Genomic DNA, 15,275 nt, shown 5'->3' on the forward strand with positions numbered 1-15,275 from the left:
TGGCGACAGGCTTCCCGATTTCCTGCGGAATGCTGGCTTTGCTCTGACTGCTAGAAGCTCTCCTGCAGCCCAGGCTGAGTCTGCCCATCTGAGAGGGAGAAGAGGACACTTGTGGACCTGACACCTAACGATGTAGTTGAAGATTCTGATTGTGCCCGAGGAACAACGAAAGATGGAACTTACCGACGTACAGATCAAGTTAATTCAGTTAGGCTGGTTCTGGTGGCATACTTGATCCCAGCATTCAGAAAGCAGAGGCAGGCGGATCTCTTGAGAGTTCAAGGCCAGATTGGTCTATATAGCAAATTCCAGACTAGACAGGGCCTGAGAGAACCTGTCTCAGAAACAAAACAACAAAAAGTCCACACTCTAAAATGTTAATTAGAAAAATCATTTATTTCTGCTCCTTTCATACATCATGTTGTTCAGGAAACAAGTCTCCCATATGCATCTGAAATGGCAGAGTAGCACACACACCATTTAAAGCACCACTGCAGGAACTGGCCAGTCGTCCAAATGTCTCAGCTCTCACCATATACTTCTCGATTTGCGTTAATTTCTGAAAATCAGAAATATCATGTCCAAAACCTGATGACGGGGTTGTAAAAAATAATCACTTTATTCAATACCAAAGTTTTAGGAGGAGTATATTTTCTTTAAGAAATAAAAAACTAAGAAAAAATGCCGTTTAACATAGCTGGTACACTGGGGTAGGTCATCAGGGAAATACTGTAATGAACTTGTCTCTGATCCCGTGACTTCCGGCCCTAGCTCTGCTATGCTTGCTAGGGTGTCGCTCAGTGCAGTGTTTACACTGCTCTTCATTCTTTTCCACGTTGCACGAGGGAGTGGGTCAGCCTTTAAAACTTCATTAACAGGAGCAAATCCGGGATCCACTGGTTTCCTCTCAAAAGACACTAGCCCATCAGGTAGCCCCTGCAGAAAGAGAACTCATATCAGAAAAGGTGACCAGGAAGCAGCCATTCAAGAGTGCCTGGCGACTATGAATCTGATGACGTCACGGCTCTTCCCCATCATCACCCCTGGTTCGTGATAACACATAACCAGGCCTCCTGTTCCCCTCCCTCTCGAAACACCACAAAGCAATGCAAACTAACACACAATTAGACACAGAAAGGCAGAAAAACGAACACCATAAAGCTAAGCTTAACAGAATCAATCTTTGGGCTCTCAAAAATTAAATCTTTTTATGGAAACTAGCTTGGATTTCAAAGCCCTTCGTCATACTAGAGGAGGCATGGGAAAGCCAGGAATATCATGCCTGGAGCTGACCCTGAGTCCCCAAACTGCAAAGGTATCTGCCTCCATTGCAAGTGTCCAGAAAGCAGTTGCAGGCTTCAGCGGTGCCCACAGATGACACCAAAGTTCAAGCTGCTTTCACTGACGCTCCGAAGCCCCTTTAAGGAGCTGAATGAGGTACTCAGGCCCCAACCCTCCCTTCTGCCATAGGCACCTGAGATCTAATACCATGGAGGCTTGATCAGAATCAGAACAAAACTCTGAAACTGCCATACTACCCACTACCCACACCACCAAATGACTGAGTGCACCTGAGCTCACTGAGGCCCCGCGTGCCCCCTCTGATGCACCCTTACTAGTCACTGCGTGAGGCTGCTCAAACCTCACTCAGTTCTCTCAACTATAAAATGGAGTTACTCCATGAGGCCTGAAAAGTCTCTCAGACAGTTTTTATATAGCACGTTAGTCTTGTCAACAGGCTGGTAGCATCTGGTGTGTCAAGCTTTTTCACCTGTAAAGTAGGAAGTAGATTTCCCCGAGACTTAGAGTGGCACAACCAACAATTAATGGCTTGGTTTTCCTCCTTTCCAGCTTCTAGACCCTTGATAACTCTAAATCAATGCTCAGCCAATGCAACCTGCCCACACTTCACTCTCTGCTCCTGCACTATATCTATCCAGACATCTGCTCCGAGAACTTTCACTTTCCCCAAGCTGCCCTCCCCACACATGCTCAGAATGAATAACATAAAAAAGAGCCCTGAGTATGTACACACAGACTTAGACAGACATTCACCATCATAAGGTCTGATGCATTCAAACAAAAACAGAACAAGAAAGCAATTTCCCAGCACAGACCAGGCTCTGGATCACTGTCGGCAAGCGGCCACATCAGGGCCAAACAAGGCAGGCACCTTGACACTAGGGGGCTCTTTAGGGACAGGTCCCTGTCATCTGCTGTGTGATGTGAATATGCACTTCAAAGCCCCATCTGGTGACAGTTAAACACTGTTCTATTCCTTCCTGAAAGCAGTGTGTGACCTACTCTTGTGGACTATCAACCTTAAGAAACACTGGGGATGGGAAGGGGCCTGGACTAGAGATGACTCAGCAGTTAAGAGCATGGGCTGCTCTTCGAGGACCTGGGTTCAATCCCCAGAATCTACATGGTGGCTCACAACCACCATGGAATTCCACTTTCAGGGAATCCAATGCCTGCCTCTGGCCTTCACAGGCACACATGTCGCACAGATACTTATGCAGGCAAAAACGATCTTTCACACAAAATGAAATAATACATTTTTAATTAAAGGGGGGGAACATTAAGAAATATAAACTACTTTTGGTAGCGAATCAAAGTAAATACCTTAGAATGTATTTATTATGGCCACTCCTAGAATCATTTGGCCCTTTCTTATAGACCAGACAATTTTGTAATCCTTAGTTATTATACCCAAGCTAATGAGAATTCTACAGATAAATACAATCAAAACAAACCAAGAATTCAAAGAAACAACTGGAGCCAGCAAAACCAGCCTAGTAGGTAAGACTGCTTGCTGCCCAAAATGATCTTCTGAGACCAGGGAAGAACATGGTAGAAGGGGAGGGCCAACCCCACAAACTATCCTGTGACTATACATGTGCCATGGCACATGCCCCCTACACATCCACACGCATAAGTAAATTTAAAAAAACAACCTGGGGCTGGTGAGATGGCTCAGTGGGTAAGAGCACCCGACTGCTCTTCCAAAGGTCCAGAGTTCAAATCCCAGCAACCACATGGTGGCTCACAACCATCNGTAATGAGATCTGACTCCCTCTTCTGGNGTGTCTGAAGACAGCTACAGTGTACTTACATATAATAAATAANTAAATAAATCTTTAAAAAAAAAAAAACCTGGTTCACAAAAACCATGGCTGCCTTTCTCTTCAGGCAGCCGTTTCTCGACAATCGCTAAGTCCCTTCTATACACAGTAAGACAGGAACTGGGCTGGCTTAGCCCTGGCAGGAGTTTCTAAGAGTATGATATGATCACATGTAATCCTTGGGTTTGGGTGTAGCTCAGCGGAGAGCATCTGTCTAGATGAGAGAGGCTTTGGGCTCCAGCCCCAGTACTGCCCAAAAGAAGGCAGAAACAGTGTGAGATAAAGTAAATGGTTTCTCACTTCACATTTTAAGAAAGTGTGTGTGTGTGTGTGTGTGTGTGTGTGTGTGTGTGCACATGTGTGCATAGATGTCATGGTGAGAGGAAACTCAGAGGAGCAAGACAATCAAAACAAACCAAGAATTTTGAAACTCCTTCTACCGAGTGAGTTTCCAGGATGGAGCCTAGTTCATCACACACCAGAGGAGCCTTTACCTGCTGAGCCGTCCTGCCAGCCCTATTCTCATTTTATAACTAAGAGTCCGAGACTATATGGGGCCATTCACTGGTCCACAACACTAGACCAGAAAAGAACAGCAGCGGCATTAAGCAGTCTCCCCATCTTCTCCAGGGTCCTAGAAACAGTCCCACCTCACTTTCAGAAGCAGCCGTGGGCACTTGTCTCTTTCTGACACTGTGATCAAACTCCAACAGAACTTTTAAGATTGTTCCCAACCACAGAACACATTACCCTTGGTGGCCCATAAAACACTATCTCCCTTAACCTGCTAGTTTCTAGAGAAGTACACTGTTAACTTTACTGAGTAGATCTGGAATCTGCAAGAAGCTCATAGAACCAATCCACAATCTGAGAGCACCTGGAGGCGAATTCTCCAGCCACTTCCTCTACCACACATTGTCACCAGCAGCCATGCAAACATCTTGTGTCACTGGTGTCTCTCATTTGCAGATCCTGAGCACTGGACTCAAGAGTCTACTCACTGAAATGACCCACGTGCCAGACTCTCTACAGACACAGTGTTTGGAATACAGCTCTAATCATGGAAACAAATGAAATGGACCCTCACATACCCAAAGGTTGGCTACAGACCCCTCAAGCTCGCTTTAGTACAGGACTAAACTGAAAGGCAATCTGATTGGTGGGAGTGAGGAGGGGGAAGAGAATACAGCCAATAAATACAGAGTGCACCTGGATAACTCTAATACTACTCAGCATGTGGTCTGTAGGTTATGTCTCTGTAAGACTGTAAGTATGTACAATTACTGTCTCAATTACAATAAAACTTATTAAAAGAGGCTATTTTCTCAAAATACAGAATAACCAGCCAAGTCCCAAGAGAGAAAAATATCCTAAAATAGGCACCCACTGACAACCAAGAAAAGCGTCAGTATCACTGAAGCATAAAGAAAATCTAAGAAGGAGGATTGTGTGTAAATACAAGTAGAAATCACCCAATTTACAGTTCATGCTCACACCGCCCTGCTGCAGCAGGGACACACCGGGCATGGAGCAGGTGCCAGCACTCTCGGTCCCTCAGAAGACTGAAGCAGGAGGTCACTCAAGGTCATGAGCTTATAACCACCTGGGTTCACACACTGAGCTTATAGCTCAAAAATGAAAAATAGATATATTTTCTGAGTGTACATGTTTAAAATGACAATAAAATTTAAGCCCTTTGGAAGAGATTTTGAGATTTTTTTGTTTGTTTTCTGTTTTTTAAAACAGGCTCCCAGGTATTCCAGGTGGTCTCAACTTGAAGCTGGCCTTCAATTCCTGATCCCTCCACCTCTCAAGTGCTAGGATTATAGCTGTGTAAGATACAACATAGCTTAGAAAGGAAAATGTCTCAATGCTATGGGAACCACCCGTCTCTCCCACACTAGCAGACTCTATCAGGCTACAGTGACTATTTCTAACAGGGGTAGAGAAAAGAATAAAAAGCTGGAGTGTTCAAGTTTTCATACAAGGGTGGTTGCGCGTGTTCCCTCTGACAATAGTCACAGAAGTCTACAGGACTACAGAGCCACACAACACTTAGCTGACAAAGACCCGTTGTGAGACCTGCCCATGCTGCCAGGACTAAGCTGGGATATGACACCAGGATCAGCGCCTCACTAGCACAGGCAGTGGACAGACTAATCCACAGGACATGTGAAACGCTAAAAGATTAGCATGGATGATACATGGCGCTGTGAGAGTCTGGAGGACAATGTACCCCAGAGTCTCGGGCATTTCAACACTTTGGACACTGCCTGGGACACGTGGCCTTGCTGGAGGAAGTGACACTGAGGGAGGCTTTGGGAGTTCGGGACCCACAGCACTCCCAGCTGCTCGTTCTGCTTTGTGCTTGTAGTTCACGGTCTGCGTGAGTCCTCAGCTTCCTGTCCTGCCACCGTGATCCATCATCACCATCATGGACGGTGATGGCTCTGGAGCTCTCAGCCGGTCGTGGACTTTTATCACAGCAGCAGAACAGGAACTAACATAGATGCTTAATAGAGTTCTTTAAAAATAGATTAGATTACTAAGTTAATCTTAGTATGTTGGCTTGACAGAGGTAACATCAGGATACATAAAAAGTTCTATCACCTCAAATTAAGCCAGAACTACTTGTTTCTTTAGCAAACGTTTCTGAATTTCAAATTATTCTGAACCTCAATTGGAATTATGTACTTCTACAAATCAACTTCCTTCCTTCTAAAAACATTTACAGTTTTCTGGATTCCAATTATCTTTCTGGCTTCCAGTTTACGGTTTTTCCGGGACTCCTGAGTGGGTCTGATTCTTGTGCTTCTCTTGGGCTCTCTTCCTTCTCTTGGTTTGTCTGTATAACTTCAGTATAATGGGGTTTACCTTATTATACTTTATTTTACTTTAAAATTATCTCTTAGAAGCCTGTTCTTTTCTAATGAAGACAGAAGGGGAGAGACTCCAGTTAGGAGGCGGGGGATATGGGAGGAATTGGGAGGAACAGAGGGTGGGAAAACTGTTATCAGGATATATTATTTGAGAAAAGAATCTATTTTCAATAAAAAGGAAAAAATTCTTTAAATAATATTACATTAAAACATGCAATCTAGACAACCAGGAGTGTACAGAGGCTGGACCTAGACACATCTATAGCAGATGTGCACCTTGGTCTTCCTGTGGGTCCCCTAACTGGAGCAGAGGCTGTCTCTGACTGAGTTGCCTGACACTGGATTCCCTTCCCGTAACTGAACTGCCTAGATGGGCCTCAGTGGGAAAGGATGCACTTAGGCCAGTGGCAACTACATGTCCCAAGCTGGGGTGGTACCCTGGGAGAGGGGTCCTCCCCTACTCTGAGAAGGAAAAGGGTAATGGGGGAGGGACTTAAAAGAGTAAGATTGGGGTGGGGAGGAAATCGGGATGTTAAATAAATAAATAGGAAAACAAAGAAAAAAATGCAATCCAGGCCAGGCCCACACCTTTGATCCAACACTCAGAAAGCAAAGGAAGGCAGATCCCTTTGAGTTCAAGGCCAGCTTAGTCTAAAGTTCCAGGACAAACAGGGGATACACAGAGAAACTCCGTCTCAAAAGCAAAACAATACAAAATGCAATCCTTCCTCCTATCTTAAGTGACAGTAGTTCTTTCCTGTCTAAGTTTTCCTGTTTCAGTTCTCTTCATGCAGGCTGAAATCCATATCCAAAATGCCTGGGGCCAGATGCGTTTGTTATTTCTTCCTTCTTTGTTTGGTGTGTATGGCACCTGTGTATATATATATATGCACATTTGTTCATGCTGGGCAGCAACGCTTTACTTACAGAGCCATCTCCCTAATGGACATTTCTTTACCTTCTAATATCTGCGTAGATAGGAAAACACCGTAGGGATGGGACCTCCATGTAAACATTCATTTTTAAGAGCCGGGAGTACAGCACAGTGGCAGGACCTCCCTGTCCTGACTTGTTTTATGTCCCCTTCACACAAACTAGAGGAAGCCATCTGAAGGAGGGAACCTCAACTGAAAAGAATGCCTCCACAAGGTCGGCGTGGAGGCAAGACTAGGGAATTTTCTTAATTAGTGATTGATGTGGGCGGGTTCAGCTCTTTGTGGGTGTGGCCATCCTTGAGCTGGTCCTGGGTTCTGTAGAAAAGCAGTCTGAGTGAGAGCCATGAGGGACTGGACAGTAAGCAGCACCCTCCGTGGCCTCTGCATCAGCTCCTGCCTCCAGGTTCCTGCATGGCTTCAGTTTCTACCTTGGTTCCCCTCAGCGGACTGTGATATGTAATTAAATACCCCTTCAACCTCAAGTTGCTTTTGGCAACATGGTTTATCAAAGCCACAGTAACTCTAGACAGTGCCTAACATGCACGATGGCTCTGGGCTCCCAGCACTGAAAAACTCCAATCACAAACCAACCCAGAGGAATCGTTTGTGTTTTATGGATCCTGTCCATGTACCCAGCAGTTCTGTACATGAAACAAGGTTTCCGCAGTAGCATTTTCCTCTGTGACATCACACTAGCTGCCAAAATATTTAGCTTTTCAGTTAGGAATGAGCAACTTATAGCAATGATGAAGTCGCAGCAGCAGCCCATGGCTTGAAAGCTCCTCTTTGCTCTCATTTTTATTACTGGAATCTGATAAGTAACCAGAAAGCCCATGACAGAGAAACAAGTACCCTCCATCAGTGAGTCTGAGGCAGCAGAACTAAACTCTCAGAAACTCGCATGGGGAGAAAGCCAGGAGACCTACTGGCCGTAGCTTTGTTGTAACTGTAGTCATAACTGAGGCAAGTCACAGAGTTCTTTAGTTCTTGGATATTTTTCACATTTAAATGAGTGTTAAATTAAATCTATGACTTTCTGTTGCCCAAGTAATTGTTATGCCAATTCATAACAAAAGTTAAATTGCTTATTATACAAAGTATGTGACTTACGGCAACTTCATTCTCATGAACACTCTGGCCATGAAGAAACTCAGGAGGACACAGACAAAGCCAATGAACAGAAGAAGAAACCTGTTGAGTTTCGGTATGTTGGGTGCATTGGATCGGTCCAGGATTATGAAACCTAAACCTCCCATTGTAAAGAGAAAGCTGGACGCAAGCCCTTCCATGATATACTGTCCGTTTACTCTGAAAAACAGAAGCACAGCAGAGCAATGAACGTTACTAAAAAATTAACGTTTTTTTTTTCCCCCTTTGGGTTGAAATCCTTGCTTCTACTTTATGTTAAAACAATCTATGCTGACATTTTATTCTCACCCTTACAACTATTAATTTTGCTTTTAGACAGTCACCTGCTCATTCATCCAGCAGACATTCACTGAGAAGTATGTGGCACAGCAAGCGCAGGTTCTAGGTATATGACAATGAACAAAACAGGTAAAAGCCTGTCTTGCCTGGGGGATACAGTTCCCTGGGAGAACTTACCCAGTACAAACACACTCAAGGTTTAGCCCAAGCACTACAAAAAATAAAATAATGAAACCTGGTCATCGTGTAGCTCACTTTAAAAAAGAGTTTTAAAGCATCAACTAACAAAGCTGTCTTGAAAAAAAAAAACAATACACATTTTAGTTATTCTAAACGTTGAACATTTTGGAGCTGGAGAGATGTGGTTAAAAGCACTGACTCCTCTTCCAGAGGTCCTGAATTCAATTCCCAGCATCCACATGGTGGCTCATAACCACGTGTACTGGGATCCGATCTCCTCTTCTGTGTCTGAAGATAGCGGCAGTGTACTCACATACATAAAACAAGTAAACAAATCTTTAAAGAAAATAAAAAGTTGAACATCTTGCCAAGCATGACGTCATTCGCCTTTAATCTCAGCACTCAGGCCTACAGAGGGAGCTTCAAAAGAGCCAGAGCTATGTAGTGAGACCCTACCTATTCATAAATAAATATTCTATCAGCTGCAAAGAAATTTGAACTAGCTGTGTTTCTTGAAGTCATAATAACTAATAAATTTTTCATTTCAAAGTAAAGCATTTTAAAGCATGCATTTGTAACAAAGACCCCGTGACCCCACAGTATCTCCGACAGTCTGCAAACTCTTAATGTAAAGCTGTGTATGCAAGAATCTGATTTCCCTTTCTTTAAAATTGTATTAGTTTTTATTGTTTCATGCATATCTGTGTGTGTTTTGGGAGTGGGGGGGACACACGTGTACCGCATGCATATGGAGGTTCTGGGGACTGAACTCAGGCTTTCAAAATTGGCATCGTGTGGCCTCCCCTGCTGAGCCATATCTGATTTTTCAGGAATATAGTATGCTCAATTCTTAGAGAAAGCCAATTTCTGTGAAAGAGATAGTTATCAACAGCTATTAATAAAGAAGGTATGTGACATTTTCATTAACTAATTGATTTCATTGAAAACATAATATGAAAAAAAAATAAAACAAAACATGATACCATGTTCAAATTCAACAATGCAGGAAAAAAACTATAGTGCCATCAAGATAGCTCACCAGGGAGGGACACCTGATGCCATGCCTGAAGACCTGAGTTCAATCCCTACACTCTACATGGTGGAAGGCAAGAACAAACTTGCAGGTTGTCTCTGACCTCCACTATTATATGGTGTTTACACACACACACACACACACACACACATACACACACACAAAATGTAATTTTTAAAATGTTAAAGAAGTAAAAAGCTACTTTAAAAAGTTCCCCTAAGATCTTATTTGTCAGTTTAACTCCTACCCCAGGGAAGCACAGTAAACCTCCCCAGGAACAGTCTATGTATATGATAACATAAATAGACCTGACTTTAGACGGCTACATACCAAGTAGACTCTGGAAAGCAATGGGCTCAGCACTGCTCAGGTTAGTCAAACCATGTTAAAACGTGTTTCCTTGATGAAATGGAATTCGTAAGGTCTCAAAATTGCCTATTTAACAGTAACAGTATTTGGGGGCCCATAACTTGTTTTGCAAAGTGTCCACATAGTTATCATAAAGGGTCCTTGCTTACACACGAGACCCCAGGGTTGCTCTCCAGGACCTAAATAACCAAATACCTTGGTCCTGTAGATCACTTGGGCCTGTAGATGTAACTCACCCCAGCTTCAGAACATATAATTAATCAATTAGGCACTCCAGTGGCACAACCAACTAGTGTCTGGTATTTATATGGTAATCTAAATAGATTTGCTAATTCCTATAAAATGTTACTAAGAATGGCTGTAGTTTGCTGACCCCAGAACAGTCTGTCAACTTCATTTTAAATCAACCTTTAGGTTGGTGATACACCAATCACTAAGATATATCTTACTGCCTAATAATATGGTTCTACTTCTGTTATGTTCTTGCTTTGTTTTATGATAAGAATGCTACATTTTAAAACAAATGATTCTAAATGCAAATAAGCCCCATAGCATTTTTACAGTATTTCATTTGCGATGCCTTAACATTACTATGTGGCCCAGACTACCTAAAACCAGAGACCCTCCTGCTAGAGTTACAGTCATGTGCCACCCACCACACTCTGCTTTCCAGCTTTGAATAATTAGGCATGCCAACAACCTTCTTTCCCATCACCAAGTTGTACAAAACGGTATTTTTTACCTGTAAGCCAAGAAAGCTACTGGTCTCTGATGCCCATGTTCGTCGGTCATTGAGCCAACACTTGGAGGTTCAACGATAACATCATAGATTATTCCTAAATGAAAGACAACAATACATACTAGATCTTAGTTTGAAAAGTAGGTCTCCAGTTTTAATTGTCTCTAATTACATTTAAATGGGACTTATCCATACATAAAGAAGGCTTCTGGGCTGGGAGATGGCTTAGTGGGTAAGAGCACTGACAACTCTTCCAAAGGTCCTGAGTTCAAATCCCAGCAACCACATGGTGCCTCACAACCATCTGTAATGAGATCTGATGCCCTCTCCTGGTGTGTCTGAAGATAGCTACAGTGTACTTATTTAAAGTAATAAATAAATCTTTGGGCTGGAGTGAATGGGGCCAACTGGACCGAGCAGAGGTCCAACAACCAGATGAAGGCTCACAAATATCTGTACAGCTATAGTGTGTGCTAATATACATAAAATAAATAAATATCAAAAAAAGAAGAAGAAGAAGAAGAAGAAGGCGGGGCGGTGGTGGCACACGCCTTTAATCCCAGCACTCGGGAGGCACAGGCAGGAGGATTTCTGAGTTTGAGGCCAGCCTGGTCTACAAAGTGAGTTCCAGGACAGCCAGGGCTACACAGAGAAACCCTGTCTCTAAAAAACAAAACAAAACAAAAAACAACAAAAAAAGAAGGCTTCTTTGATTGTATTATTAGAGTCAAAGAAGATCCAGCTAATCTGATTTTTGGTGAGGTGGCTTCAATAGTTATGAACCCTATAGACTCGTATGTTAAAATGTTTGGCCATAGGAAGTGGTGTTATTAGGAGGTACGCTTACTGGAGGAAGTGTGGCCTTGTCAAAGGAAGTGTGTCAAGTGGAGGTGGGCTTTGAGGTCTTAAATGTTCAAACTACGCCCAGTGTAAAACACACACACACAGTCGCCTTCTGCTGCCTGCTGATCAAGTTGTAGAATTTTCAGCTCCTCCAGCACCACGTCTGCCTGCACACTACTGCCATGCTTCTCGCTGTGCTGAGAAGAAGCCATTCCAGAAGCCAAACGGTAAATGCACAAGATCCGCCCTTCCATTTTGACCCAGTGGTTGGGGCAGAGAATTCCCCCCAAACCCCATTTCAAAACCATCAAAACTGTGGCCCAATGCAAAGCTGAGGCTTCTCACAAAAACTGTCTCCAAAGGAAGCAAAAGCCAAGAAACAGGCTGGCAAGAATGAACATTAAGTTCTTAAAGCCAAAGGCATTAGGTGTCATATTCACGACTCACTGTGCTGAGCAAAAGTGAATGTTAACGCCACACCAGGTAATGTCTTTTCTTCTTAAACAACAACAACAAATATGTTTAAAGTGGCCTTTAGGATTTCCGTTAATGTACACTCCGTAGAATGCCAACCCTACAGTTAAATACTGTCTCCTACCTCTTCAAATATGCCAAGTCGTCTCAGAAGGCATTTAAGCAATACCAATATGTCTACACACACCCTAAAAAAAGTTGAACCACTTTTGCTAACCAAAGATCTTTTTAATTTTCTGAAGTACGGACACTACTTCCTAAATTCCTGAAGCCCAGTCCTGGATAAATCCTGGAACTGGTGCGCCAAAGGGTGCTCTCGAGCCTGCAGACGGACTGCCAACTCACCAATAGGCAAGGCCACACCCCTCTGCATTTTCCACTTAAGGGATTCGGTGACAGATATCTAAAAAGCGCTACTTTCCTTCTATTTTCTGAGTCCCATTTTCTCCTCTGAGATACTCCATCTTTTTGCAAGCCTCAATTCCAATCTCACGTATTTCTCAAAAAACCGTGGCTTCGGTAAGTTCCCTTCTCATTCCTGCGATTTGACATAAAGCAACCCAAGCCCCTGGGGTCTGAACTAACAAACTCATGGTTGTCCACGATTTCAGGGACCTCACCATTAGTTTAATAAAAGTCCCACACCCTCTCGACCAACCAAGGAAACACAGTGATTCGAAAATGATGTTCCCAAGACCCCGGTCAAACAATGCACAGCAAGAAATAACAACTAGCTGGGCTTGACAATTATATCCAACTCAGCTCTTGAAGGAGAGGGTGGGCAGAGAGGAGACCATCTCTCTCCAGGGAAAGGCGTGAGCCTACGGGGCCCGGCTCGGCGGCCACGCGCCTCCGGAGCGAGCAGCCTGCGCGCCCACCCGACCCATCACGGCCGAGTTACCTCCGGTAATGAGGAAGTAAGATACCACCACCAGGGCATACACCGTCATAGCCGACGGCATGTGCACCCAGGGCGGTTTCTTCAGCTTCAGGTTGGGGCATTCGAGCACTAAGAATGGGACTCGGTACAGAGTCTCCATGTCCCCGGCGGTAGGGCCAGCCCTCTGGCCTCCAGCCTCCCGCGCCGCCCGGAAACACGCCCGCCTACTGCGCATGCGTGAGCCGAGGACCACAGGTCTGTAGAAGTCAGAAGGAGACAAGATATTCACTGTAGAAAGAAAGAAATTGCACTAACCTGATAAATAACATATATATTTAAAAATAAATAAAAACGAGCGTTCTTGGCTTGAGTGTGGGTTAGAAGCTTTTTTCTTACTGAGAGATAATTGTTTATTATACACCTTGCAGGACCTGCAAAGCGTCCTACGTGGCCAAGCCACAGAAGCTGAGAGATTAGCATCCCCACTGCCCCGCCCACTTGCTGACGCCACCTACTTGGGAGCTGATTGGCTGCTGGAAACTCTTAAGTTCACAGCGCTGGAAGATGAATGAAAGTTTAGATGTGTGCTCCTTTTTAGTATTGGAGGTCTCCCCTCCGGGCTTTAAAAAGCTCTAATTCGCTGAGCTTTTTCTTCATGCTGTTTAGCGACACTAATTGGCAGTAATTGCCAAAGTAGTATGGGCTTTATTAAAAAAATAATAATAATAAATGAATAAAACCCACCCAGTCCATGTCAACCGCAAACTGTGACAGAACAAAATATTACTTTAAACCATTCTCAGTCACGCCTGAGTTAGTAAAAATCACCCAGGCCAAAAACCTTGAAGTCATTCTGGTTTCTCACCTTAATTACCTGCTTAGTAGGGCGCTGGCTTCAGCAGCATAAATACTAAAATTGGAACGGAAAATCCTGCCACCTGGCTACTTCAGATGTCCTCCTGCCAAGGTATCAAATGTAAATAAGAAAGGACTTTACTAGCTAGAGGCAGTAATCCTGATCAATCAAGGAAATAACGGGTTGCTATTTTTTGGAATACAGAAGCTCCGCTGCGGTGCCTCTTATCGTTTCGGTATCCTATGATAAAAAAACTTAAACAACATAACAAGCTAATGGGGGTAGAAATGTTAGTGGCTTGGACCATTCAGATTTTAAAATTTGGGCCACAGCAGGAGTTAGGGAACTAAAATCATCTACTGTTAGTTTTACTATAAGCAACAGAAATATGAAGTATGAACCGGCGATGAATATATATAAACATACAATATGAATATCATGTCAAGCTGTGTCATACCATGCTTGTATTTCATTAACTCACAAAGCTGGAGTACCGTCGGGCAATGGTGGCGCATATCTTTAATCCCGGCACTTGGGAGGCAGAGGCAGACAGATTTCTGAGTTTGAGGACAGCCTGGTCTACAGAGTGAGTTCCAGGACAGCTGAGGCTATACAGAGAAACCCTGTCTCAAAAAAAACCATTAAAAAAATTAAAAATCTGGAGTAACATTACCTAGATCCTTCTCACTGCATAATTATTTTGTTTTTTTTTTTTCTCCTTTTTAAAAGGTGCCAGGATCAAACTTAGTGCTACAATATGCTAGGCTGAGTTAAAACTCTGAAAAGTTTTTAATTAGAAGAAACATCATTAGTTTTAAGAGACAGTATTTTTTTAAACTACGGTCATTATTTCTAAAACTTTAAAATACCAAAATGAAAATGGGCAGACTAAATAAATACCTGGTGAAGCATCAATATAGTGAGATACTGGGGAACCAGCACATGTGATGCCAAAGAAGTTCATTTTTCCTGAAATGGAGAGATGCTCAGGGCAGGTCTGAAATGAAGAATAGCGGGAGTGAAAAAGAGGCCCGTGGAGAACTGACTCATTCATGTGTGCATTTTTCAGGCATCGTGCACTGAAGAAAGTCTAAAGGAACATAAAAACAAACGTGTGTGATGAAATTGTAGACTATGCCTTTTCCAAAATTACAAATATTACCAATTACATACGAACAATGTATGTTATATTCTATGTTAAAAAAGTTTAAAGATTTCCCAGTTATCACATGGCAGTTACTTTCTACCAAAGTTATCACATGGCAGTTACTTTCTACCAAAGAACACAGTGCTGTGTTCTCTAAGGATTAGTTGGTTATAGTATAGTATAGTATAGTATAGGTTATATAGGTCTGCTTGTATCCAAGAGATGGTGGATATTTGTTATGATCAGAAACTCGATGTCATAAGTTCGGGGGCAATGTCTGCTTTATTACTGAATCTTCAGACCTTTTGACCAGCTGGCATAGTAGGACCCATTAGCTACGTGTTGACTGGATCAGTGACTGAGCCTCTTCCATAGCTTCAGACTCTT

The 15,275-nt window shown here is 43.2% G+C and overlaps 1 protein-coding gene across 1 annotated transcript; it reads right to left on the reverse strand.

The window, feature by feature from the left end:
• Positions 1-375: 375 nt before the first annotated feature.
• On the reverse strand, positions 376-13,108 carry Ostc (oligosaccharyltransferase complex non-catalytic subunit). The gene is made up of 4 exons (XM_021158204.1): positions 12,907-13,108; positions 10,692-10,785; positions 8,050-8,247; positions 376-936 (listed from the first exon to the last, which is right to left on the reverse strand). The coding sequence occupies exons 1-4, from the start codon at positions 13,043-13,045 to the stop codon at positions 918-920; spliced, it is 450 nt and encodes a 149-aa protein (XP_021013863.1). The 5' UTR covers positions 13,046-13,108; the 3' UTR covers positions 376-917.
• Between the last annotated feature and the right edge of the window lie 2,167 nt (positions 13,109-15,275).

The sequence above is a fragment of the Mus caroli genome, chromosome 3, assembly GCF_900094665.2.
Source record: "Mus caroli chromosome 3, CAROLI_EIJ_v1.1, whole genome shotgun sequence".
NCBI classification, from domain to species: Eukaryota; Metazoa; Chordata; class Mammalia; order Rodentia; family Muridae; genus Mus; species Mus caroli.